The sequence below is a fragment of the Mytilus galloprovincialis genome, chromosome 5, assembly GCF_965363235.1.
Source record: "Mytilus galloprovincialis chromosome 5, xbMytGall1.hap1.1, whole genome shotgun sequence".
In the NCBI taxonomy this organism is placed as follows: domain Eukaryota; kingdom Metazoa; phylum Mollusca; class Bivalvia; order Mytilida; family Mytilidae; genus Mytilus; species Mytilus galloprovincialis.
Genome location: NC_134842.1, coordinates 56,880,089 through 56,906,137, shown reverse-complemented (window position 1 = coordinate 56,906,137; position 26,049 = coordinate 56,880,089). Strand labels below are relative to the sequence as shown.

Below are 26,049 nucleotides of genomic sequence, written 5' to 3'. Positions count from 1 at the left end.
TGTGTGTGAATTTTCTTAAATTTTCCATCTGAATGACACATTAATGTATGTATAATTCGGAGTTTAGTGTGACGTCTATTATCACTGAACTAGTATACATATTTGTTTAGAGGCCAGCTGAAGGACTCCTCGTGTGCGGGAGTTTCTCGCTGCATTGAAGACCCATTGGTGGCCTTCGACTGTTGTCTTCTCTATGGTCGGGTTGTTGTCTCTTTGACACATTCCCCATTTCCATTCTCAATTTTATGTTGATCCATCTAATCTTAACTTAGCTAGTGACACTATACTTCTACACTTAATAAAACAATGCACATTTTATTTTTCAAATATTTTATTATATCCCAAATCAACAAAACAATTTATAAACAAAGATCAACTAAGCCAAGTAAAACAAATATTTCAAATTCCATTAAATACATAGTAAAATCGATCTCAACATTATTCTTTTAATGGAACGTGAATATTGCATATTTTTTATTCCCAATTCTTGTCTTTACATAATGAGGTATTCATGTTCCATTAAATGGTTAAAAAATCAATTATTTGATTACTAAATTTTCTACTGAAATAAATATATTATTGATTGATAGTTGACTGCTTAATGTTGTGTCAGTATTAAAATCTATAGTAAGAAAAGAAACTAAATTTAAAGATACATGGAAATTTATTAAGTACTAATATTTCAAAGCTTTAAAGTAAAAACAGCATTATATTTATTTTACTTGGCCAGGAACATGAACCCACAGTAACAAAAACATGTAAAAAGTGATATGAAAAAAATAGTTTTCAGTTAGTCAATGAAGTGACAATGCAGAAAAAGTAGAATTAAGATATGTATTCTAAGTGAGGACAAATTTATAAATTGGAACTTAAATAGAGGGTATTGTGAGGTCAATACAATGAGATAGCAACATTACAAGTTAACTAATCTTGCTAATATAGACATCAGCATACAATCTTCAAATATGAACAAGTGTCCTCGTTTCGTGGCAACTTCTTAATCTCTTGGTTTGTTTAGCATAAATAACTACATTGTACTTGTAAAATTTCAGCTTGAAAAATCTATGATGCATTGCAACTAAATTATCTAAATTCCAAATTATTTTTATGCTTATCAATTTTTTTTTTAACAAAGATGATTCAGGTATTGATTTTAAAGTTCTTAAAATATATCTGAAATTTAAAATGTATAGAAAAACACCATTTTTAGAAAAACTAATCAAACAACTTATATTTAGACATTTTTTTGCAATTCAAAAATTACTACCTTTAACCTTTTGAATGACAATTACAATACAAGAATGTTTAGAAATTGCTATCATCAGTTTCAAAATATCAATGAAGTGGAAATAAATTCGTATATGATGTATGCTTTATTTGATTACCTTGCACATTCCTGACTGAACTGCAGTTTTCTACACCTGTTTGTTTTAATTTTTGATCAGTTGGAACAGTTTGGTTTGATAAAACAAATTGCAATTTGGTCAACATTTTTAATAAACTGCAAAATAAATGAATAGCAAGAACAACAGTCAAGTCAGTGTAAGATTCAAAACTTTTTTGTAGATTGCCTCAAAAACAAGCTGGATTTCAATAGCAAAGATATGTAAAACAATTTTGATTCCATTAAATTCCGTAGAAAAACATTACTAACATCTTTAACATAAAATTAAAGTAAAGAGACAAAAAAATACAGTTTGATTTGTAGATTTTGACCATTCAAGAAAAAAACATAACAATGAAAAATTATAAAAACAGTATTGATTAAAAAACACAAAAAAACATTTTTTTAATATTGGTAAATTTCCATTGACATTTTGGAAATATTTTAAACATTACACATAAGTTCTGAATATAGAGTACAGGAGAAAAACAGTATCGTATGTATCACTGTAAAACCTTATGTATCCTAAGATTAGCCCTCTGCACTATTAAAGACTCCTCTCAACGTTGTTGTAGATATGATTAAACTGTAAATTTTAATTCTGCATGAAACCAACTATATATATATATATATATATATTATACTTGTTTTCATTAACTTTTCTTTCATTTTTGGTATAATCCATGAAACAGACTATTTTTTTCCAAAAGTTCAAGTGCACCCTCAGAAAATGTGATACAGATGTAATCTATAAATCTGAATAATTGCTTACTGTAAAATCAAAGTTCGGAATAAATGCTGAACTCATTAAACATCATAATGCAGCAACCAAATCAAATAAATAAATCTCCCAGATTCTCGCATAGTTTTAAAAATATCTTAGTCAATGAATTATTCTTAAATCTAAATGCCATATAATATATACATCTTTGATATAAATTTGCAAATGAAATATTTTCAACATTTTCAATACCGGTACCTATATTGGGTGGGTTTTATGAAGTATTTCTAAACTTTGTGACACTGTCATACTTTCATCTTTACTACCAATTACAAGATAAAAATAAAATGGAGTTGGTTTTATACATGATTTTCATCTACTTGAAAGCATATAATTACATTACAACATTTGATAAATGTTTACAAAAATACAGTGTAAAAAGAGATAGGTATGCATAGAATTTAATAAGACATTAATACAAATAAAACAAACAAAAATATCCACTCAAGTTCATAACATTTAAATGTGGCACATATTAAAAAGACATCCTTTAATCACTTATATTGCTATCCATCTTTAAAATGTAGATTTATGGCAGAAGTTTTCTGAATTCAACTGATTCTATTTTAATTTCAACAAGTGTTACCTGATAAATATTGATTCCAACACAAAACTAATGTTTGACATCTCTTGTTAAAAATTTGAAAATTTGAAATATCTAACCAGAAGTCACAAGTTGTAAGATAAAGGTGAACACATGAATGACTTCTGCTGTAAATAAAAAGATTAACTAAAACAAAGACAATCGTTTTCAATGCTCTGTACATACAAGTTCTAATTATACATTTATTGCTTAAATTGCACTTTGTGGGTATACATAAATATACAACAGGATGGTAAACAACTAAATAATACAGTTCTACTATGTAATACACATCAAGGCTATGATAAAATGCAAACAGAAACAGCAGTATGAGATTTGATGCATTTAAAAATGTAAGGATTTCAAAATAAAATAACTATCATTTTCAGCACTAATTCTAATAAAAATTATCAGCAAAATTGAACACATTGCGCTACAAAAAATTGTATATGTAAACTAATTTGCAGTTTCAGAATCTAATGCATTCTGGGTGATAGGTGTGTTATGACTTACAACATTTTAACCAATGGAAATTCAACCAATGGCTTCATCTTATTTTAATTTTAAGGTACATGTACACACAATAAATTACCCATACTCCCTTAATTAAATCGTGGAACAGCAGACTACAATCACAAAACACTTTCCTCCATACAGATTATAAACACTGCAGATCTCAGTATTAATTATTCAAGTTCAGTCTTAATAAATATGTTTGAATAAAACAAGATGTAGGTAACATATCAATGAGACAGCAATTCAACAACACAATAAAAACAGAAAATTCTTTTACGTGTAAATGTCAAAATATTATATGGCTTTCAGCAATAGACAAGTGACTTCAAAAATCTCTAATTTGCTAAAATTATGTGTTTTTAAAATGAGAAAAACTGCATGAACACAATTTAAAAAAATAATAATATAAATAATAGTACTGCTTGAGAAAAGAATAATATCATAGTTTTAAAAAATTATTTTGTTTTTAAATCTGACTGGAAACAATAAATATTAAAATTTAACATACAAACAAAGTCTTAATATGTTACAGAATGAACAATATTGTTGAAACATTTCTGTTTTTAATCAGCTTATGTTATATGGTTGAAACTTATTATAAACTACAGCATCAAACACATAATAATAATGGCAAACTGGTTTAGTTTGGCACAAAACAATTTTTTTCTTACATCTAATCACAAAAAAACTCATAACACAATTGCATTTATTTATAATGCAACACATAATTAATAAATAAATAATAATTTGGCAATCGTAAAAAAAAAACCCAACAAAATGTAACCATAAAAATTCATGTAATTGGTGGTGTATTAGATTTTTGACAACAAATATTAAATGAATTTATGACAAATTAATTTTTGTATGGTAAAATTTTAAAATCCAGACTTTCATAAACATGGTTTTATGAAAAACGACCTGGAAAAGTTTCTTAAAAACAATATGCCTCTCAACTAACATTTATGATTTGTTTCATATATTCTGATAAATATAAAATCCCACATATAAAAGTCCACTTTAAATTGATCCCACATTTTCAGTGCAGCAGACAGTTTCTATAGCAACCTATGTCAAGGTCACTTAATTAGGAAGCACCACATTTATATATTGAACACACCATTGGTCATGTGATCAGGATCCACAGCAGCAGCAGATATAGAGGTCGTTGTCATGGTATTGTTGGCTGTTTCAGTTATTGTTTTGACAACTTTCCTCAATTCTTGCACTTGGTTTTCAACAACACTGAAATAAATATACTTTCTAAAAAAATATTTCTTAGTATACATGTAAATAGTTTCACTAATTTGAAGACTTATGTTTCTTTGTTTAAACCATATTTCAATGAATGTTTCCCCAAATAAATTAAGACTTGTAATGAAACCTTGTTATCTGAAATACTGAATGAGAGAGATCAACAAATATAAGTGGTTTATCAAAATGGCAAAAGTAACTTGAAAGAACAAAAGTTGAGCAAATAGAAAAACGGGTATGATTGAACCATAAGTTTCAGAAAGGATTTAAACAATTTGCTCAGATTTTAACTAGTCTAAAGACTATTTAATATTCATAAAATGTAAATTTCAATCCAGATTTCTTCAATAAATGGTCTGTATGTTTTCAGCATATGCTCATCTAAGTAATCAACTTAATGAGAGAATGGCTAAAATAACATACCTCCATGAATCTGTAGAAGTTTCTATAGACAGAGTATGGACATCCATCTGTTTCTGTAAACCTGATATCTGTGATCTCAAGGAACTTAAACAGGTCTGTAAGTTATCTAATGGTCTGAAAAACACAAAATCAGTATATGTTTAAACAATTCAATCTGATATCTGTGATCTGAGGGAACTTAAACAGGTCTGTAGATTATCTAATGGTCTGAAAAACAATATCAATACATGTTTAAATAATTCAACCTGACATCTGTGATCTGAGGCAACTTAAACAGGTCTGTAAGTTATCTAATGGTCTGAAAAACAATATCAATACATGTTTAAACAATTCAGCCTGATATCTGAGATCTCAAGGAACTTAAATAGGTCTGTAAGTTATCTAATGGTCTGAAAAACAATATCAATATTTTTCAATTATAACTATAGAATACATATTCATAGATACAATTATTTTAATGTTTACTAGATTTTTATTTCAAATTCAGTCAAGTACTGAAGTAGACTCACTTCTTTGAGTATTTTAGGTTGCTCTCAAATCTGTTTCAGAAATTCATCAACCCTCAGATTTTGGAATTAACTGCATGTCAGTTTTTTTTTATTTTCGATTGCTTACAATGGAAGGTTGCTTTTAAAAATACAAAACTATGAAAGGTATAATCAGAATTTCACTTTCTTCTATATTGAGATTAAATGATCATTGTCCATACAACCAAATATATACTTACTTGCTTTCAAGGGCTTTTACCCCTGTATCCTGAATGAGTTTCTCCACCGTGTCCAGATCAAAAGGTAACGGTGGTATCAGTACATCATGGTCCACCACCTGTGTTCCTACATCCTTTGTATCCTCAGAATTATTTCTACTTCCACCAGAATTCATCCTCTTTGTTAGCTAAAAATAAATAAAAAAGAATAAATGATGTGAGATATTTTAAAATATGAAGTCTGTTTCTTTAATTTGATGTTTCAGAATCAAGTAGTTTCACTGTTCATATTTTTACTTTAAAATATTCATATGATCATATTTTTTGCATGCATCTCTTTTCAAGATTTGTAAAATCTGGCATGAAAATAAATGACATCAAATTTTTTACAAAAAGAATGCAATCTATTCTATTGTTATTTTGACCTCAAGAAAATTGAACCTTATACTTTATATTAGGTATATCTCTTCTGTTTGTCATTTTTCCAACAAGCCATAACATCTGGGTGTGTTGCTGTTAACAACACTCATGTAATTAAGTATTTATACACACAAATTATAATAAAAACAAAATAAACCAAGTAAGGTTGACTGTTGTTTGACAGTTTATACATACCTTATGATGTTTTATTAAATGATATGAGCAAATAAGCCCTAATACGGATAAATCAGCATGTGCAATACTAAAAACGTTCCACTGTCGATATAAATCAAGATTTAATATTGCTCTTCGAACAGGGCCAATACGGAAAAAAACAGGGCCAATACAGAAAAAAGCGGGAAAAAAGTCGTATTAGCCCTAGGGCTAATACAGGACGTTCACTTCCGGTTTTCAATTTTCTTACGCCATTACTTAACTCTGGAAGTATCGTTATGCATAAAAACATTGGTATAATATTTTTTAAATCAAAGTCATAAAATAAACAGGTTAAATGATGTGCAATGTTTTGTAATGTCTTAAAGTTTTGAAACGGAAAAAACAGGGCCAATACAGAAAAAAGCGGGAAAAAGCTGTATTGGCCCATGGGCTAATACGGTACGTTCACTTCCGGTTTTTAATTCTCTTATAATCATTTAATAAAAGTGTTATGAACTGGCTGTTTCTGTATTGGCACTGGTATAGATTCTCGGTCAGCTGTATTGGCCCTCGACCCTACGGGTCTCGAGGCCAATACAGCAAACCTTGAATCTATACCAGTGCCAATACAGAAACAGCCAGTTAATAACACTATAGTACTGAGGCCTTCAGTGTGGTGACTGTTGCTTGACAGTTTATACATACCTTATGATGTTGTACTGAGGCCTTCAGTGTGGTTCTTAGTTCTGTAACCTGTGCATGGTAGTTAGCTTTTTCCTGTTTAGCTGTAGCCAACTCTGCTCTCATTGCCTCTGTTTCAGACTGACTTTCCTTTAATTACAAATCGTATATATTTTAATTCATCATTTGTAGGCACTTTTCAGATTATAGTTTCTATAAAACATTTGTATATCTTTGATATCTTGATTTGATAAGGACCCTTCCATCTCTGATGCAATTTTTTATTTTTCATTTGCTAGTTTACTTAACTCTGTTCTTCTAAACAATAACTTGTTAAAATGTGATTGTAAAAAAAACAAAAGTTTAAAAAGTTTCTTATTTTTTCCGCATTTGTAGCACCTGCTTACGGTGTATACATCTCCCATAATTGATACGATATTCCTGTGCTTGCATTTCCTATCATGATTTTCTTGATAGAGGGTTGTTGCTCACAAGGAAGCTATTAAATCAAGAGTTCCAAATGGTGAAGTTGAAATCATCTCTTTGTAAATTTTACGGACGCCATCACGAGTTGGTTGGCCGTTATGGAATAACCGTTTCACAAATGATATCGGATATGTTCCTTACGTCGTAACTACAATCCCCTTCTCTTTCATGAATGTGACCTACCGAATTAGACTATTTACAGGATTTTTTATAACATAAGCAACACGACAGGTGCCACATGTGGAGCAGGATCTGCTTACCCTTCCGGAGCACCTGAGATCACCCCTAGTTTTTGGTGGGGTTCGTGTTGTATATTCTTTAGTTTTCTATGTTGTGTCATGTGTACTATTGTTTGTCTGTTTGTCCTCTTCATTTTAAGCCATGGCGTTGTCAGTTTGTTTTCGATTTATGAGTTTGACTGTCCCTCTGGTATGTTTCGTCCCTTCTTTTTTAAAGTAAATACTGTATTATATGTTGCTTATTTCTTTTTTTGTTGGACATCACAATTATAACACATTGAAATATTTTTCCAGGATCATCAACCTGGTATTCTAAAGAAACTGATTGCTCTTTTCAAAACTTCTCTTAATGATAATTGAAGGCTTGATATGTGTCTACTTTATATGCCAGTAAGATCAGAACTTGAAGTCTTAAAAAATAAATAAAAACTGTGTTCCTTTGTTTTGTTTTGAGTTTCTGCCTCATTTAAATTTAATCCACATCTTTACAATCTTACTACATTCAGTACTTACCTGTAAACTTTTCTTGAGATCATCAATTTCTACATTTTGTCTCTGTTCAGCCAATGAGATGTGTTCCTGTATAGCGTCTATTTCTTTACATTTCTGTGATAGCTGCCACTGTAAACTCTGAAAGAGAGACAAAAAATTAAATCAGTTCTTTTATGTCATAATAAGAATAAAGAAACTGTTTGCTCTTTGTAAAAAGTCTTGTGTGTGAATATACAATGTGCATATTTTTAATTTTGAAACATTCACGGTTTGTTGATTTATTTATTAATAAAGGCCTCAAAAGTAGGTATAGATTATCGGGTTTTCTACACAATGATATCGTAAAATATCAGCTGCGAGCCACAATGTGAACCTGTTTGGCGAGTGAGCGTAGCGAACGAGCTAAAAAGTTTCACATTGTGTCGAGCGGATGATATTTTACGATATCTATACGTAGAAAACCCGATTATCTGTTTATCGTTCTATTAATGGTATTTTTTCCTCTCCCTAAGACAGTTTTACGCTTGACGAAAGCAAGCTTGATAACGTCTCCTCTCGCATTGTGACGTTGCTGATAACTTCTCCTCTCACATTGTGACGTCGCTGATAATGCCTGGTCTCGTTTTAAGTCTTGATACGAGAATTACTGAGCGACAGAGCAGGGTGATATAGGCGTAGGGAAGGACGATAAACAGGTTTATCAGATGATTTAGATTTTTCACTAAATTTTTTGAGTTTCTAAAAATAGTTACAAATTTCATATCTAAGTGGTTTTGTGAAAAAATTACACACATTTTTGCTGTCCATCAAAAATGTTTATTGCATGTATCTTGTGAGTACTAGAGTATTGCTCAGTAAATCCAACCAGTACTCAATTACTAAATCTTCACCCAGTTGTTCACTCATTTTGTAAGGCAAATTAAGACAAACCTCCTTAGGAAAACCATGCCATTAAAATGTTATCATTGAATCTGCTAAATACCACCAATGAGAACAAATGTAACAAAGGCATACCTGAATCTGTTCTTGAAGAACTGGTTCCCTGGCTAAATTATCAGTCAGTTCTCTTTTAACCCTCTCCAACTCTCTGGTCAGTACTTTGTTTTCACTGTCTAAATCAGTCAACCGTGACTGTTCACTTATGTGTGACTGTTTCCACTGGTCTAGTACTGTCTGTAGTTGACCTTTCTCCTGTGTAGCCACATCAAGATCATGTTGTAAAGTTTCCTTTTCAACTTTTGATGTGTCATGTCTTCGTTTTAACTTTTTGTTTTCTGTTATCTTTAATCCAATCTAAAATGAAAAGAAGAGGATTATGTTGATTAATCGAGTAAAAAGTGATCCGAAAAGCTGTTTTGACATTGCATGGTTAACTGACTGACAAAAAACTATCACTGTGTTGAATACCCATTGGTGAGCTTGAGCTGTTTTCAGCTCTCTAGATGGGATGTTGTCTCTTTGGCACATTCAAGTTTGCATTCTTAGTTTGATTCCCTTTTAAGTAAAACAAGAATGCAGGAGTTGTTGTGTTAAGAATACCCCTATTAATAATTCTAATTATCAGAAAACAAGGAAACAGAAATCTGACAGATGCGAAAAATGCTTATAACATTGCAAATCATCACTGTCAACCTGATGACCTAATATTAAGTCTTTCTGTTCCACTGACCTGGCCTTGCGGTCATAAAACTTTTGAGCACGATTTTTGAACTCAGACTCAAGAATCAACCAATCAAAATGCTGGATTTCATGTTTCCAGCATGATTTTTGTGCTCCGAGCACTGAGCAAAGTTTTATGACTTCAACCCCTGGAGAAATATTTGACCAAATTTTTTAAACTTCAACATTCTTTTCAATAGTATTTTAGATAAGTGCAACAAAATATATTTTTGGACAATTGGACATACAAGGTGAATTCAATGAAGTCCTCATTTCTAAAGTAGGTATATTAAATAGTAAATACTAAATCAACATTAACATTAACAACAATACAGGAGTACCCACCTGTTTTCTAAGATCTCTCTGTCCATCTTTCTCCTGTTGAAGAACTCCTTCTAAACTCTGAATCCTTTTATTATAATCTTCTTCTCCGTCTTGCCATTGTCTGACCAAGCCTTCCATGTGTGTTTGAACATCTACCAGGGATGACTCTCTTCTAGCTAAGGCCTCCTCTAGCTGAGAAACATGTTGTTTTAAAGAGCTGTTAGTCTGCATTAAACCTATAAAAAGATAAATTTATAATATGTTAATAAAATAACAACAAGAATGTGTCCATAGTACACGGATGCCCCACTCGCATAATCATTTTTCTATGTTCAGTGGACCGTGAAATTGGGGTAAAAGTCTAATTTGGCAATTAAATTAGAAAGATCATATCGTAGGGAACATGTGTACTAAGTTTGAAGTTGATTGGACTTCAACTTCATCAAAAACTACCTTAACCAAAAACTTTAACCTGAAACTTGCACTATCCTTTTCTATGTTCAGTGGACCGTGAAATTGGGGTCAAAAGTCTAATTTGGCAATTTAATTAGAAAGATCATATCATAGGGAACATGTGTACTAAGTTTGAAGTTGATTGGACTTCAACTTCATCAAAAACTACCTTGACCAAAAACTTTAACCTGAAACTTGCACTATCCTTTTCTATGTTCAGTGGACCGTGAAATTGGGGTCAAAAGTCTAATTTGGCAATTTAATTAGAAAGATCATATCATAGGGAACATGTGTACTAAGTTTGAAGTTGATTGGACTTCAACTTCATCAAAAACTACCTTGACCAAAAACTTTAACCTGAAACTTGCACTATCCTTTTCTATGTTCAGTGGACCGTGAAATTGGGGTCAAAAGTCTAATTTGGCAATTTAATTAGAAAGATCATATCATAGGGAACATGTGTACTAAGTTTGAAGTTGATTGGACTTCAACTTCATCAAAAACTACCTTGACCAAAAACTTTAACCAGAAACTTGCACTATCATTTTCTATGTTCAGTGGACCGTGAAATTGGGGTCAAAAGTCTAATTTGGCAATTTAATTAGAAAGATCATATCATAGGGAACATGTGTACTAAGTTTGAAGTTGATTGGACTTCAACTTCATCAAAAACTACCTTGACCAAAAACTTTAACCTGAAACTTGCACTATCATTTTCTATGTTCAGTGGACTGTGAAATTGGGGTCAAAAGTCTAATTTGGCAATTAAATTAGAAAGATCATATCATAGGGAACATGTTTACTAAGTTTGAAGTTGATTGGACTTCAACTTAATCAAAAACTACCTTGACCAAAAACTTTAACCTGAACGAACGAACGAACGAATGGACGGACGGACGGACGCACAGACCAGAAAACATAATGCCCCCCTACTATCGTAGGTGGGGCATAAAAAGTCAGAATTCATGAAAATATCCTAACATCATTCATGTCATTAAAGAAGTTTCATGTATTTGACCTCTTCCTCTGCCCAAAATACAAACAAATATATCTGTAAAGTAACATTTTACTTATTTTTCATACATTTTAGTGTCCCTGACTTATTGAATATATATATTTTTAACTCAGGAATATTTGACATACTGTGGATTCATTTATTTTCGTGGATATTAATTTTTGTGGATTCAGGAAATCTGGTACTTCCATGGATATTTAATTTTGAGGATTTCAAACCATGAAAATTGGTAACCAACTAATAATAATGAATCTACAGTAGTGAATAAAACATTTAATTTCATCAACTGCAAAGACAACAAACATATATGATATGTACCTGCTACTCTGCCTTTTTCTTTTTCCAATTCTAGTTCTAGTTTCTGATTGGTCTCTTGTGAAGCCATAGCCTCTAAATGTTCCTGTCTTTCTAGTTGTAACTGGTCTTCAAGGGCTGTTAGGTGTAGCTGAAACTCTTCTATTTCTTTTGCCTTGATTCTTTGTATCTCAAACAATTGGTTTTCTAATTTTTGTTTCTCTAACTTTGCTGTTTCAAGTTCTCTGGCAAGTTTCTAAAATGCAACATAGGAATCAAGTTTAAAATATTATCATGATTATTTAAATACATATTTATAAAACAACTAGTATTACTGTGAAATATGGAAGACACAACTCTTTTAGAATAAAAAATGCTGATGTTTAAAATTTCAACTCAGTATGGAAATTTGCATTTCAAAAGGCACAATGTTTGTTTGCGCACAGAAAAACTGGTCTAATCACATAATATTAAGTACCAAGTAATGTTAACAGGACCATGTTGTTTGTTGTTGTTTATACTTTTTTTTAGGAGTCATGTGTCAATGATTAGTACGTTGTATTTTTTTATTTTTGGTAATTCCTGTCATGCTGTTTCTGTATTCTTTTAATAGTTTAACTGCATTCAAATTTGTTTGGCATTTAACATTCTCTCTGCATCCTGCATCTTGTTTTCTTTTAAATTTGTTCTGTTTCTCAGATTTAAAAAAAATAGATATGAATTAAGTTGAAATTAATAAAACTGATTGCACATTTTTTATAACAACTACCACAGCTGAAAAGCTTTCTATTTAAAAATAGGATATTGACAACTGTTGAATAAATAGAATTATTACCTGTAATTCTGAAGTAACTTGGTCTTGTTGTTCTAACATACTAATATCATACTTTTTCTTAGCCATATCTAACTCCGTTTCCAGTTTATCTTTCTCTTGAGTTACTTCCCTTAGTTTTGAACTCAGCAGCTCCATATTAGTATCAAACACAGCCTGTCTATCTGTCAGTTCTGTCTGCAATGATTTCAGATCAGTTTCTAATTGTTCACTTTTCTGTTTTTGATGATTTGTCTCTTTTTTATGTTGTTTTTCCAAATTTTCAAAAGAATTTTTCAGCTGTTCATTTTCATTCACGATCTCTTCATTATAGATCTTATCTCCTGAACTTTTTAACTCATCAATTTCTTGTTTCAATGAAGTCAATTCTGTTTCAGTTTGTGTTAAATTCTCCCGAGTTTCTGATAGTTCTTTTTTCAAATTTTCTTTTTCTTTAATGTTTTCTTCTTTCACATTTTGAAGATTTGAAATACTATTCTCTAATTCACCAATTCTTTCTACAAATTGAGATTTCTGATTTTGCAATTCATCGAACATATGAGACTTATTTTCTGTCATACAAACTTCAGCTTTTTGTTTCTCAACCTGAACACATTTTGATGATTCTTCAACCTGTACCAATAAAGCATTCTTCTCAGAATGAACCTGATTAAGCTCAGAAGTTTTATTAGTTAAATCCTGTTTCATCGATCTAAAACTTTTCTCAACTTTACCCATATCACTTCTTAAATTTTCTAAAGCCTTGTCCACAGAAGATTTTTCTTCAAGTGCAGCTTTCAGGGCTATCTCAGTTGCTGCTTTCTCCTCTTTCAACTGTAAAATTTCAGAATCTTTCAAACTTAAACTTTTTTGAAATGATGACAACTGTGCCTCAACTTCAATTAGTTTTTGTTTAGATTCCTCAACAATAGTATCCCTTTCAATCAAACTTTCTTGAGACAAAGTCAGTTTTTTCATCATTTCAATCTGTTCATTTTCGAGATTAAATATCTGGTTTTGTTTCTTCTTCAAGTCTGCTTGTGCCTTTTCAAGTCTTGAGTCAAGATCATTATTTGATGAAATGAGATTTTGAATTCGAGATTTTTCATCATCAACCGACTGCAATTTTGCATCAAATGTATTTTCAATCATAGTTCTCTCCCTTTGAATGTCTTGAAATGCAGCCTCACGTTCCATCATATCAGATTCAATAGCCTCTAGATGCTTAGCTAACGTTTCCTTGTCTTTCAAAGCTTTCTGCTGACTTTCTTTCATTTGGTGTCTTAGCTTTGCATTTTCAGTTTTCAACCTCTCAATAATACTTCCTTGTGAGGCTGCTTGACCTTGAAGCATTGTTAATTCATGTTGTAGTTTTGACCTTGCTTCATGTGCAGCCTGAAGCTGTTGCTGATACCAAACTTTTGTATTGAGTAAAGAGTTCAGATCACTTCTTGCAGATCTCATTTCAGATTCTGTCTCCATTTTAGTCTGTAAAACACTTTGAACTTCTACATAAAGTTCTGCTATTTTATTTTTCAAAGCCTGAATAGTTACTTCTTTGGCTCTTATGTCGTCTCGAATCTCCCTAACTTTACTCTGCATTTTATCATTTGACTCTTGAGAAAGATGTAATTCTTCTTGTAGTCCTTTTGATTCCATAACTTTTTCATCTAGAAATTTTTGTGCAGAAGCTAAAGATTGTTCCAGAATAGACCTACTGGACTTAAATTTATCTAATTCTAACTTCAATGTATCCACTTCCCCTTTTTTACTATTTTCATCCACAGATTTCAATTTAATTTTCAATGACGACACCTGTGCTTGCAACTCTGCCCTCTCTTGAAGAGTTGTCTGTGCCTCCTCTGTTAACATCTCTAGCTGTCCTTCAAGCTTAGCCTTTTCCCTCAAAATGGCCTCCAGTTCTTCTGATCGTACAGTCTTGTCTGGGGACTGATGTGCATTTTTGGTGACTACATGCTCTCTTAAATTTTTGTTAAACAATGGTCCAACCTGAGGTACATGAATGTTTGAAAATCTTTTTGGAGTACTTGTTACCATGGTAACAGAGTTATTATCTTGCACAACCTCTGAACCAATACCTGAATCTGTCAGTTGATTAGAATACAAGTCGTCAGAAGTATCATGAAAAGAGGTTTTCAAATCTTGAGAAATTTGTTTGACAGGTCTAAAAGAAGTCTCCTTAACTGGAGGAGAATAAGTTCTTTGCACATGCTCTTTAGGCACAATGTCGTTAATATTAATCATTTTATATGGTGGCAGAGATTTCAGAAATCTGTCAGTTTCAGACTGATTTATAGCTTCTAATTCACTAGCAGCACTTGACACACTTTGTGTATCTTCAGATGCAGAACCTTGATCACTTAATGGATCAATGTCTAATTTGTTTTTGTCCTTTTTGTCCTCTTTAGTAATGGCTGAACCTCTCCAGGATGTTTTTTCTGTTGTCATAGTGATGCTTTGTGTTGGTACACGGATCAGTTCATTTGTAGCTGTGAAGTCTGAGGAGGCAGATGCATTGTCATTGGTGTTGACAGCAATCTGAACATCATCAACACCCAAGCCAGAAGTTGGAGTAAGAGACTACAATTGAAAATTATGAGAAAACTGTTATTATTCAAATTACAAAAAAAAAACACCCAGAAAACATAATTATGAAAGCAAACTAAGATTTACAAATGGGGTACTTAAATTATACATTCTTCATGTCAAGGCCTTTCATAGCTGACTATATGGTATGTTTTTTTGTCATTACTGAAGACCATACAGTGATCTATAATTGCTTATATCCACTTCCTTTGAGCTCAGGTGAATAGTTGTCTTGTTGACAATCATATTGGATTTTACTTATTTTATTATTTATGTGGAAATTTTACATTCACATTCAAAACATAACATGTTAATATGAATTGATTTATCATATGAGATTTCAATTTTCTCTAAATGGCCTTATTGCACTATGTATGGAACCATGATGCTATCTGAACATCTTCTAAAATAGAATGTATTATAAGTTATGGGAAACAGTGCTATCTCATGGTGTCATTTGCAAATGTTTAGGTGAACCGAGAACCATCCCTTAAATGTCAACAAATGTTACACCAACCATTTTTAACCATCCTACCTGTTCTGTGCCTTGTGTTGGTGTTACAGATGGGCTTAGACCTTTCAACCTTCTCTCTGTTTCTGCTATAATCTGAGCTACAACCTCTGGTGGGGCTGGTGCTATTTTCCTGTCACCTATAAATTATAATAATGATTTTTGGAAAAATGTAACACTTTCTTGACCTGATGACCAGAATACAAGTTTAAAATTTTCTAGTTACAGGGCACAAGATGGATGCAGATGATAAAAAACCCTATGACATACTATGAAAAAACAGATTTATGATGGAACCCTAGTTGTTGAAGGGTGTAAGGTGACCTGTAATTGTTAACTTCTATGTCATTTGGTCTCTTGTGAAGTGTTGTTGCATATGCTATCATACCACTTTTTATTTATGTATTTAAGTTAGGTTTCTCAACAAAAGACTTAAGTGAATATCCCATTGCAAAAACTCTTTATACAGGAAAGCATCTGATTGTAATGAATTTTATTTCTTTAAATGATTGAGATCCAAATACATTTGTTTGAACAAAATCAGATGTATTAAATTAAGAATGGATATGAGGAATGCGTCAAAGAGACAACAACAGAATCAAAGGGCAGAAAACAGTTGAGGCCAACAATCGGTCCTCAGCATATCTTTATCACACACCTATAACTGAATTCTGTAGATGTAAAGCATCAGCTACTGTTTCAAATGCTCCATCGGTAACATCACCTGGACCTGGACTCTGGTGAGAGTTCGACATTCTTAATTTCTGGAATGTCCTGGCTTTGTTTAAAGCTGCAGTATTGGCAGAAACCTGAAAAAAATATTGATTATTATCATCGTCTGGTATAATTAAGTTTTTTGAAGACATAACATATTATATTATTGAGAAAAGAATCTAGCAAAGTGAATATCCCATTGCAAACACATGACCTTGGACTTCCTGTATATTGCAAGTCTTTGGCTATGTTTGACTGCAAGATGCAAGACTAAAGATTGTTGTTTTCTTTAAGTTTCTTCTCAAATATTTTGTGATCTTGACCTTTCATTCAAAAATTAATTATCTCAGACTCTTGGCAAAGAAGTAAACTGTTAGAAGGATATGGTACCGAGAGAGGAATACTGTATGTTGATATCATATATATGTTTGATCATTCTCAATGACCAAGCAGGGAGGAAAGTTTAAATATAATTTGAAGCAAGTTAGTCCTGTATATATGTAGACAAATTGTAGTACATGTATTATAACACCCCATTTTATATGCATTGTTACTGGAATGTTTCTTCTCATTTCTTAAAATGATTATCAGAAGAATATAAAAAATTACCAATTTTATGTGTGCATAATTTGTTTGGCTACCATTGGTACTAATATGTCAATAATTTAATGGGCCAATTGTGAAACAGTGTTGTATGTAGGACATTTTAAATTTTTCACTCAATACAGCAGAGTACTGTAAATTCAGAAATTATTGCATGCATGTATTATTGCAAATTTGTCATTTTAGACTAAAATGCGATTTTAATTTTTGCAATATTGAGAAAAATCCTGTATATCCATACAAAAATTTCAAAATGGGAGTTTGAATTATTGCGATTATAGCCCTGTCTCATTTTTTGCAATATTAAAAACATTGTGATAATTTCTGAATTTACAGTGTTTTATCAAAAGTAATTTTTCTCCAGACTTTCTTCATTACCATCAATTAACATTATACAAATCTCACAAAACTGCAAAAAATGTACACATTGCATTATCAAATTGTCCTTGTTTTTATAAAGTTATCTATAAACAAACCTTGAAAAGAGTTCTAATGTCAGTTTCAGAGATCTTTTCTTTCCTTGATATATATGAAGTGTCTATATCTCTCAGAGAGTAGTCAGGATGTATAATGTTGTGTTGGTGTAACAGTCCTGCAGACACACCATCAGAACACACTAATTTGGTGTGTATTTGTGTTGTCTTCACACAACTTGGCTGGGCTCTAATTGATGGTCTACTGGTTTGTTGACTTACTGAAAAGAAATGTGTTTTATGAAACTTTTTTAAAATCTAATGCTTTCTAATTTTTTTTACTAGGAGTAACATAATGAGTCTTAATAGTGGAGTAGGATCTGCTGACCTTCAATAAACCTGAGTTAACCTCCAATTTTGTTTGGGTTTGTATTTCTCCATCTTTTATGTTCGGTGTTATATTTCATTGTATTTTGTGACTGTTATTTTTTTCATCTTTTTTTCTCTCCAGGCTCCAGCCATGATATTGTCAATCATTCTTGACTGGGGTTCTTTTATTTTTCATAATAATTTTTGGCTAACCAAATGATACTTTTCCACAGAGTCATATCATCTAGATCAAGTTATTTAAACTTTTGTTATTTCACTTGTCCCATTGAAAACATACAATAGGTATTTAAAATAAATTCTATCTAGTTTTTAAAAAAAAAATTCTAAGAGAAATCCATTAATTGTTAATTTACCTGTCGAAAAAATGTATATTCTAAATAGATGAAAATACATGTATCAACTCACAAAACTGCATGCGCTGTTTTATTGATTAAATATCAATACTATATTTTCAATCTGTTCTGTTAATTAATAAAGTCTAGTTTGATTTTGTCAGTTTTATGGCCTACTGAATCAGTTATCACTGGGTTTGTACTTACATAAGCAACATGTCTAAATGTTTGATTGTCAGTTTTTTGGCCTATAGAATAAGAGTTATCACCAGATTTGTACTTCCATGGGCAACACAGGTGCCACATAGGGAGCAGGATCTGCTTACCCTTCCTGAACACATTTGTTTTGTTGGGGTTCATGCTGATCAGTAATTAGTTTTCTATGTTGTGATTTGTGTACTGTGGCTTGTTTTTTGTTTTTTTTTGTTTTTTGCCATGGCATTGTTAGTTTATTTTTTGAATCACAAGTTTAAATTTATCTTTGGTATCTTTTGTCTCTCTTTTAAGGAATGCTCTGTTTCAATTAACCTTAGAATCAGGTGTTTTTGCTATAGTTTTTAAAAGTTATGATAAAAGAATGCTCTGGTTGAAATTAGTAGTTCACTGTGTAAAAGATACTTAATTTAATTTAGAAATTTAAATAGTTAAAAGTCTAGCAAATACAACACTGAAATTTTAACAGTAGAAAATACAAAATTAGGAAATATTAATATAAATAGCAAAAAAAAAAGCATATGCATAAACATAAGCATAAATAAATGAGTAAAAACCGCAGAATAAAACATCAAACACTTAATTACCTATATTGCAGATTGTATATATATATTATAAAAAAAAATTTTTGTACAAGAATCTTTGTCATGCTAGTATGTTTCTTAATTTCTAAATTATTAATCTAATTTTATAAAGAAAAATTGTGCAGGAATGTAAACAAGATTATAAGCTAAAACTAGTCCTTATTCATGTATTTCATATTTGTTTCTCATAAATTAGGCCATTGGTTTTACGTTAAAATCATTTCAACTCTTTCATGTTCAGTGACCTAAAATATCTTTGCTTTAAGTTTAATTATTGCTACTTGTGTATATTATTTAGTATCACTCTAATGCTACTTTATGCATATTATTAAATTTTACTCTATTGCTACTTATGCATATTATTCAAGGCAAAAAAATCATATAAATATAACTTTTACAGTTACTTTGATTACAGTAGAAACTTTCATCAATTGACAATTTTTTTCGAACAAATTAATGCTATTCTGTTCATAAAAGATTCAAATCTAAAAAAATGAATTGTAGAAATAGAATTTTTAAACAACTGTTGATAACCATGTCACCTAAAAAGGTACATCTAAGTCTTGCAAAACAATGTTTGCATAGTTTTTGAAATTCTGAATTCTAACACTAAACTCACTTAATTTAACATAAAGTTACCATAATTATTTTATTTCACAAAAGACATTTTATTTTTTTAGAAAACTAACACTTTTTAGGAAGATTCTATGACAATGTACCAGTAATTAGTCAAAAATTGGTTAATTGAATGTTTTTATGTGCACAAATCTGATCATAGATGCTATTGTAAAATGTATAAACTAAAAACATAATATACCATTAGTAGAAAGCCATGTAGTTTTGTTAGTTCTGTTTCTGCTTTCAGTGTAAACATGTGAGCTGTTACTATGGTTACATGATGGTATGTCAACTAACTGTTCTCTATATATCTGGTCACGTTTTATCAAGCAGGGTTTACTTACAAAGGAACTTAAAGGGACAAAACTCTTTTGAAGGGTTTCATAAGCTGCATGCGATCCAAGCCCTTTGGTTTCCCCTAAATTTAAAAATGTACATCTTCATGCAAATAATCTATATATATTATCTAGTTGCTAATAAAATTAAGCATGCTAAGAAATTTAAGATTCAGTTATTTTGTTCAACAAAGCAGCAGATTTGACCAACAACCTTTTATATTTATTTTCAAATCCTTTGAAGTTTCTGCTTAACAAGACATATAAACATGATAATTGTAAATAAAAATAAATATAAGCAAAAATAAAGAACATCTAGTTGAATACAACTTCAAGCAAAATAATCTTTCCTACATGAATTGATGTCAGCTATTACACATGTTTAATTTCATTATATAATACATTTTATTAATTTTTTGTGTCTTTTTTATCTGTAAATTTCCCGCACCATATGTTAATAAACTGGAATTAAATTTTAATTCTGATACAAATATGTATAAAATAGGCAATAAAACTCACTTTTATTTATTTGTTTATGCCTTAGTGCATACAACACAATGAATAACTGATCATATTGTTTAATAAATGTATATATAATTTACTGTACAAATGCTAAGCATCAATCCTTTATCTGTAGTGCAGAGTTGTATACAAACAAGGTTATCAAAAAGTTATCATCATCAAACTACAGATTATCTCCCCTTTAAGTTTAATTATCATTGATTTTGAAAGAAGATAAACAACTCTGCCTTTCCTATTTAAATATAAAGCAAAACCACTTGTTTGGATCCAGGAATTATAAATATATGAGTGTGTGTTAAATTTGCCTTTTCAGAATCTAAAAAATTCTGGGTAATATATAGTGTTTGAATCTGTTCATTGATTTAGAAACAGGGAATCAAATAAATTAATTCGTTCACACACTTTCTTACAGATAAACAAAAACAAATATGTTTGCTTATTTTGATAAATATTTTGTTTGATTCATGGATCCATGCCAGTTATGTTAAAATACTCTATATGAATGTCACACCTCTACATTTATTAGCCTCAGAATAAGTATAGGTCAATGCACTGCTACCCTGTAATGTTGTTCCTCTTCTAGGTGGCTCAAACTGAGTATCGTAATTAACAACAGTGTCAAATGAATCTAGATCTGACTGAGGTGAAAAATCCCCCTCTTCAAAGGTGACCTGTTGAAGAGTCAGCTCAAATGGCTCCATAGAAACAGCAACAGTCCTTCATTACCAGGAACTGCTACCTACAATGAGAAAAAGAAGTTATGATTAATTATGCTGTAAATACAAAACTATGTCGACACAATTCTAGACATGAATGTATGATACAGTTTGTATTGATCACACTTATGGAGTTGATACCATAAATACACACAGAAAACAATCTTCTAATAGATCTATATTTTAAAGCATGATGTCTACAGAAGACCTTGTGTTTTTCTGTGGCTTCTGATCTTATTATTGAGATATGTTCACCCAGAGTCAGTAAAGAACTGAGTCCCACTAACCATGCTAACAGACCTAGCAGTATTCTGAGCTAAGTCTAAGAGTTATTTTCTGTGGTATCTGAATCTAATCAAAGAGTGTTTTGGACTGTTTTCATCTCATCTTCTAACCGAGGTTGGCAAAAAAGAGGTCAATACTAGTATTGACCATGCCAGTGGTAAATACCGGTAATTACCGGGAAATACCGACAAATACTGGTCGATGTGGTAATGAGTGGTCATTACTATAAAAACCACTCTTTACCTGGTCAATTATAATTACTATTAAATATAGAAAGAGTTCAAATCATTTTTAAGGCTTTCAGTTCTATTTCTATTGTAAATTCAAACAGGGATCTATATTGATTAATGTGTACATGTACATTATATCATAATAAAAGATAAAAACTTTTTGTGCTTTCCAGCATGAAGAAGGTTTTGTCACACAGTTAAATAGGCAGGACATAATTTATTGTTTAAGGGAGTCTTCATATATCACTTTTATTATTTTCAACCCATGTACTGTCAACTTTTATTGGGGGCTGTTGTACATAATTTATTGTTTAAGGGAGTCTTCATATATCATTTTTATTACTTTCAACCCATGTACTGTCAACTTTTATTGGGGGCTGTTGTTAAATTTTCACACCTAGCAATGCCAGGTGATAGGTAAAAAGACACATGTAACTTCATTTACCTGTAGTTTTATTTACCTTAAATTTTAAATACCTGTAAAATCCTACATTTTGAATAAAAAGTATATTGATTTATAAATGTTGAAATAATATGTAATTTTTTTATATATATCTTTAGTATACAATATTATAATTCATAATAACTAAATTTTAAATCAGTAGGAATAAGTGTTATAAATGAATAAAACATATCAAATACATTAATTTTATAAGCTGACACATGCATAAAGATTAAAGTTTAAGTATATTTGACTTTTTATCATGTTTTTACTTCAATTAATAGTAAAAACAACCATGAAAATTTCAATCGACCAGTATTTGCCAGTATTGACCACTTGGGGAGTATTGTCCGGGGCGTTAAATACCACTGGTAAATACTGGGGTGGTATTTACTGCCCAACCTTGCTTCTAACTAAGTTTTCATTAATTAACAGAAGTTCATTAATTAGCACAATAGTGTTAAAAGTGGCGTTGAACATCAATCATACTATTACACGATCTTCAAAGAATTGAAGAATGAAAAATGGTTGCACACTAGTATTTTACATTTCAAAAAGATGACATTAAATTAAAGTTCAAGTAAATTGTTTACCAGAGTGAAAATTTTACATGCAAGACTTTAATATTTACAAGGAAGACAATCCAGTGTCAACAGCAACACCTACAGAATAAATTAATAAACAGGGACTAAACTTAACTGTTTTTGTCTAGGGGCCAGCTGGGCCCCTAAGATATTTTTTCAGGGGCCCAGTTGAAATTTTAGGAGCCCAACCAATCTTTATACAAAAAGACTAAATGAAAATAAAACTGAAAATAACTTTTTATATACTTACTAACAGTGTTCCAGCTTGAATCTCAGGGCAGAAGGGTGCTAGTGCTCCTAAGTAAGGAGTTTTATAAATAAAACAGGTGATATGGGAGAGGATTATATTATTTTGATGCAACAATACATTGCATATATTGCAGAAGCTTAGAACTGTTACTTTTTTTCTCCATAATTGTTAAAATTAAAAGCATTTTATAAGTGCCCCCATGTAAGGAGGATCATAAATACAAGAAGTAAAACAGGAAGTACAGTCTTGTTTATGTTCAAATACAAATTTCTCTGATTCTTCTTTAAATGTATGTTCATGGTATGAAACAAAACAGTTTTTTTTAATAAAACTTATAATATTTAAATTATTGTCACCAGAAATGTATTATAAGATTTGACAATATTTGTTTTACATGTAGGTTATTTCCTGCCAAAATTGTCTCCCTTCAATTTTTTTCAACTTCCTGTTGACGTGACAATATGGCTGTTATTTTTTAATAAATACTATCTCAATCCAAGCAATATATTTTGCAATAAGTTTAAATTGAAGATTGGATATCAAACTTAATATTGGGATATTTATTTACGAGACTTTGCGTTTCGTTTTTACATTAAGTATTTTTTGTAAATAGCGATTCAGGGACAAAGTTACCGTCTAACACAGGCTTGTAATGACTCCGAGGATGCTTATTGAACAGTTTAGAAGAAAACACTATTCAATAATGAAATAATCATAGAAAATTTAGCAGAGTTAAGAAAACATGCTGATTGAAGGAGGTATATGACATATCGTCACTTCGGATTGAAAACATAGCTGTTCGACTGGGTTTAGGATATTAGAAAGAACCTACTGGTTTTCGGATATATTCTATATTACTATATCGCTTTGAAAAGACAAAACAGGTTTCCTTTTGGGAACAGTCTTTGTTAATATCACGGGGGAAAGGGTACAAATGGGATTTACTTCAAATTTTTTACAGTCGCCAGCTGCGTGATCAGGATGACTAAATATATTCGCCCAGCCGAAAATCTGGTCGCCTTGGGTGACTGGGCGAGCGTTAAGTTTAGTCCCTGATAAAAAAAAAAAATCAAAAATGAGAAGGGTGGTAATCATATGGACTAAAAAAGGTGCATTTTCTTCAGAACCCTATCAGTCCACAACAAAATGTGCACTATGGTCGAAATATTTCTTCGGATCTCCTAGAAGGGGTAAATTTTAAGAATGACTTGCTTTCAAGCATACTAGAACACACCCGCGAAATCGCGGGCATATATACAGCTTGTGAACTGTTTGTAAAAGATATTATGTATGGAGAATTTCATAAAAGGTATCAAAGATCCCTTTTTCCAAAGTCCGATATTTGTTTCCTTTCTGTTAAATTCAATTATTTTCGTGTTTCTGGCCTCATACCACAATCATTCTTCTCCTTTGCTACAATGCATATTTTGGTAAAGTCAAATTAAATTAAAAATTTGCACCGCTTCAAACATGAAATAAATGTAACTGCTTATATATAGACCATTATTAGTCTAATAAAATATGCTTCTAGGACAATCCATCAGTGCTTTTTCTTTTGAGAGCCTTATTAACATGGCAATGGTAGGATATGAATCTTGTATAAATGACTTAGACAGACTAAGGTTAATTTGAGGGTGGTCGGAGGGGTCCTGGTCCCGAAATCCCGGGCGTAAAAATATGAAATCCCGAGATGCAGAATTTAAAGAAATTTATTTCCCGAAATACCGAAATCGAAAAATATATTACCGGATCCCGTAAGGATCTATCCCCAAATCCCGAGCTTAAAAACACCTGATCCCGACGTCCCGAAAAAGGTCCTGCCTCCCTCTTATCTCCACCCTACTATCACTTTTGCCAAATCACTACTTTCACTTTTAACAATAAATGTTTATGCCCCATTTATTAGCATTATGTTTTCTAGTCTGTGCATCCATGCGTTCGTTCGTTCGTCCGTCCGTCTGTCTGTCCCACTTCAGGTTAAATTTTTGGTCGAGGTTGTTTTTGATGAAGTTGAAGTCCAATCAACTCGAAACTTAGTAAATATAGTGCCGATGTGACATCCGTTTTCTATGGACACATTCTTGTTTTACATGTTTTACTTATTTTAATATATATGCAACTGGTTTGACCCCTTAAATAGTAAACATTTCAAAGAAAATAGTCGACAGAATACAGAGATGATCTATATATTAAGTAGTATAATCGTAGATTACATGTAGATAAACGCATAAAATAATTGTCCTTTCTAAGGAGGTATAGTTGTGGTTCTTGCGATCTAAACACCATGATATTGAGAACGCGCTGATTGGCTTATTTATTTTTCATTTTTGTTATCTATCATACGATTGGTTGTACTTCAAACCGGAAGTTTTATCTATGACTAAAAGTCAGTCTGATGACGGAATCAATATCCGGACTCCCTTTTTGTCGTTTTTCTCCAAAAATAACTCAATCTGAATAATCATAAGAATGGATGACAAATGCGACTATGCATGTTACCTATAGAACACAGAGGCATGATGATTAATTTATCGTGGAAGGAAGAGAAGCGACACACAAAATGAGGTCTTCTCGTTTAAAAATATAGATTCTCCACAATAAATAATCTCGTCGTTTTTATAATATGTTGTCTAGATTCATATGGCCTGTAGCACAAATTATTAGTGGACTGATTGTGATTTTACAAATGTGGTGTGACAGGACTGTGGCGAAATTCGCAAAGACTGAACCGGATTATCTGATACATGTATCTCAAGTTCCACTGTCCAGTTCCCTTACTCACTGTTACTGGCCATAGCTTTAACAGTTGCCTTAGTAAGAATAACAAAGTTTGTAAACATGAAGCCACAAAGTTTCTGTTTTCAGCTTAAAAACACGATTATAGGGAAATACTAAGTACCATTATCTAGTCATCTGTTACTTGTCGGCAAAAGTGTCAAATTTTTGTTTGGTGTCACTTCCTGCCATGTTGTTATTTTTGTTGGGACAAAGTATGTCATATGGTCCCGTACTCACTCCACTAATAT

General features: G+C 31.4%; 1 protein-coding gene across 1 annotated transcript; it reads right to left on the bottom strand.

The window, feature by feature from the left end:
• Nucleotides 1-313: 313 nt before the first annotated feature.
• LOC143076102 (uncharacterized) lies at nt 314-26,003 on the bottom strand. The gene is made up of 14 exons (XM_076251740.1): nt 25,923-26,003; nt 21,028-21,255; nt 17,586-17,803; nt 16,451-16,601; nt 15,817-15,932; nt 12,699-15,275; nt 11,888-12,119; nt 10,123-10,337; nt 9,133-9,411; nt 8,140-8,256; nt 6,926-7,051; nt 5,666-5,832; nt 4,939-5,052; nt 314-4,506 (listed from the first exon to the last, which is right to left on the bottom strand). The coding sequence occupies exons 2-14, from the start codon at nt 21,215-21,217 to the stop codon at nt 4,365-4,367; spliced, it is 4,644 nt and encodes a 1,547-aa protein (XP_076107855.1). The 5' UTR covers nt 21,218-21,255; nt 25,923-26,003; the 3' UTR covers nt 314-4,364.
• Nucleotides 26,004-26,049: the final 46 nt, after the last annotated feature.

Excerpts from the sequence above, each read along its gene's own strand:
- LOC143076102 (XM_076251740.1), bottom strand. The coding sequence starts at position 21,217 with ATGGAGCCATTTGAGCTGACTCTTCAACAGGTCACCTTTGAAGAGGGG. Across the intron at positions 7,052-8,139 it reads ATCTCAAGAAAAGTTTACAG|GAAAGTCAGTCTGAAACAGA; the intron begins GTAAGTACTGAA and ends TTGTAATTAAAG. Across the intron at positions 5,833-6,925 it reads CCTCAGTACAACATCATAAG|CTAACAAAGAGGATGAATTC; the intron begins GTATGTATAAAC and ends ATTTATTTTTAG.